Source organism: Limulus polyphemus, unplaced genomic scaffold, assembly GCF_000517525.1.
Source record: "Limulus polyphemus unplaced genomic scaffold, Limulus_polyphemus-2.1.2 Scaffold368, whole genome shotgun sequence".
Taxonomy (NCBI): Eukaryota; Metazoa; Arthropoda; class Merostomata; order Xiphosura; family Limulidae; genus Limulus; species Limulus polyphemus.
Genome location: NW_013665978.1, coordinates 376,582 through 379,400, shown reverse-complemented (window position 1 = coordinate 379,400; position 2,819 = coordinate 376,582). Strand labels below are relative to the sequence as shown.

Sequence of the window (2,819 nt, the reverse complement as noted above, 5' to 3'; positions counted from 1 at the left end):
TCAAAAGCACACCAATCACAGTTCACACATTTTGCACACGCACGCTACAGAAACAAAAGCACAACAATCACAGTCTAGACATTTTACACACGCACACTACAGAAACGAAAGCACACCTATCACTGTTCACACATGCACGCTACAGAAACAAAAACACACCAATCACTGTTCACACATGCACGCTACAGAAACAAAAGCACAACAATCACAGTTTACACACGCACGCTACAGAAACGAAAGCACACCGATCACTGTTCACGCATGCACGCTACAGAAACGAAATCACACCAATCATAGTTCACACATTTTACACACGCATGCTACAGAAACAAAAGCACACCGATCACTGTTCACACAGGCATGCTACAGAAACGAAAGGCATGGTACAGCATGATATTGTGATCTGATTTACAGAAATTGAATACTTTTAATGCCATTTATGTGAACCACAATTTGTTTCTATTCAATAATACAGATCCTCCAGTGGGACAGCGGTAAGTTTATGCACTTACAACGCTAAAATCCAGGGTTCGAGTCCCCTCCGTGAACATGACATCTAGCTTAATATGACTTTTCTCTAAAACAAACAAACGATAATATAATAATGTACCAGCTCAGGCCACTTCGTGACTAACGTTTCGAGTGTAAAATATATAAGTGCTATTTATTGCTTAATCATACGCGCGCTCATAACAAATCCACATGACTCATTAACGGGGTATACTGATAAAATGAGCACTGCCTAAAAAATAATACTGATAAAACTAATTCATAAACACCAGTGGTCCAAAGATGTAAATACTTGTCAGTTTATTTAAATCTTTGGTCGATAAAAATGTCACAATAAATGACTTCCCTTATAAATCACCAGTTGGGGAAATATGTAGATGAGTAAAACTAGCTATACACCCAATTAAAAAATAAAACGACAGTTGGGGGAAATATGTAGATGAGTAAAACTAGCTATATACCCAATTTAAAAAAAATAAAACGAATGAGTTTTTAAGCATATTTCTCTCAAAGCTAGTCATATAACTAGTTTGTTTTGTTTTGAATTTCGCGCAAAGCTACACGAGAGCTATCTGCGCTAACCGTCCCTAATTTACTAGTGAAAGACAAGAGGGAAGGCAACTAGTCATCACCACCCACTGCCAATCCTTGGACTACTATTTTACCAAGGAATAGGGGGATTGACCGTCAAATTATAACGCCCCACGACTGAAAGGGCGAGTATGTTTGGTGGGACGGGGATTCGAACCCGCAGATGTTATGCAACTAAGCTACTATTTAAAACAATGTAAAGCTTCGTTGTGAATGTGACATAAAATAGAAAGGTCGTTATAAAAATACATTTTTAATCTAAAACGCTTCGACAGTAAAAAAAATGAATATTATTTTACTAAAAAAATTTAAACTGAGTGACCTTATTTAAACCTTGCATTTTCCAGACTCATTAGTCATTCAATACAATTTCTAAATACATTATCACCTATGCCATCTAGCGGCACTTATATATATATACCATACACCCCACTGTAACTTAGCTACACCGAAACAAACGAGATAACACCACTAAACTTTCCTCCTATTTATGAATTGAGAAACTTCAGTCTTTGACGCAATACTTTTGTTCTATACTTAAAAGAAAATGCTGGAAATAATTTCTCCTCCTTTGATATCAAGAACAATAATATAACAAAAGCTCTTGGTGAGATGGAAGTTAAGAATGGAATCCATAGGCGCTGTCTGAATCAGAGTCACCTTTGTCAGTGGTGATGCTGTTAAAAAAGAAAAGAAAAGCTGTTATCATCATTAAGTATAGAACATACGACATATTAAAATATGTCTAGCAAGATTAACAACGTTAACAGAACACCTAGTAAAACCTGTGATGTAGTGTTAGATCGGTTTAATACAGTACGAAAACAACAACAAAATAACATGATTTTTGGAACAAGCTTTTTTCAATTCGAGTTTAGTACAAATTATACAAACAGTTGGAGGCCTGGAATCGAACAGGAAATATGATGTCATACCGACTTGGAAGACGTAAAGCATGAGTACCTATACCATAATAGTACAATGTGTTTCTAACAGGGGGCGCTCGTGTTTAGTTCTACAAATTCATTATTAAAGAGCTTTCAAGACAATATATATATTTTTTATTGCTGTCAGTTCAGTGCCAGATATTGGCGACACAAGCGGTTGTGGAAGGCGCTAAGTTACGGAAAGCTCAAGCTAAGCTATTTCTTTGTTCAAAAGCAAAGCTACACAATGGGCTACCTACACTCAGTCCACCGCGAAGATTCGAACCCCGGATTTTAGAGTTGTAAGTCCGTTAACTTACTGCTGATCTACCCGGATATTTAAAGTTTTTTTTTCACCTTCTAACTGAAGCACCTTTGTTAATGTAGTAATCGTTCATAAAGTAGTCCTCACTGGTTACTACTAATTTGTATCATGCCGCTATTACGCTTGCTAGTCCACTCGTCATAACAAGGCTTAACGCTTGTTTAAAAAAAACATTCTATATTTTTGATAATATGCAATACAACAAAACAAACCGTTCCTGCTAAATTAGGGTATTCATAAACCTAGAAAAGTCAGGTAATTTAGAAAAAAGGGCCAAAAAGTCGAAAAATTATTCAAAAACTTGGACAAATTAGGGGCAATTGTATCTTTCCCACCTCCTTTATCCCAGAACCTGCACTTTCACGCAAATCAAGATGCTTACCTTGTTTCAAAATTTTCGCGCAAAGCTACACAAGAGCTATCTGCGCACAATGGTTCCTAATTTTTAATTGACAGACTAGAGGAAA

The 2,819-nt window shown here is 36.5% G+C and overlaps 1 protein-coding gene across 1 annotated transcript in view; it reads right to left on the bottom strand.

The window, feature by feature from the left end:
• Positions 1 to 1,232: 1,232 nt before the first annotated feature.
• The window catches only part of LOC106457742 (ankyrin repeat domain-containing protein SOWAHB-like), a 111,216-nt gene continuing 109,629 nt past the window's right edge, over positions 1,233 to 2,819 (bottom strand). The window contains exon 16 of the mRNA XM_022383769.1: positions 1,233 to 1,778. Coding sequence (XP_022239477.1) covers positions 1,721 to 1,778 — 58 coding nt within the window. The 3' untranslated portion in view covers positions 1,233 to 1,720. The remainder of the gene's footprint in view (positions 1,779 to 2,819) is intronic.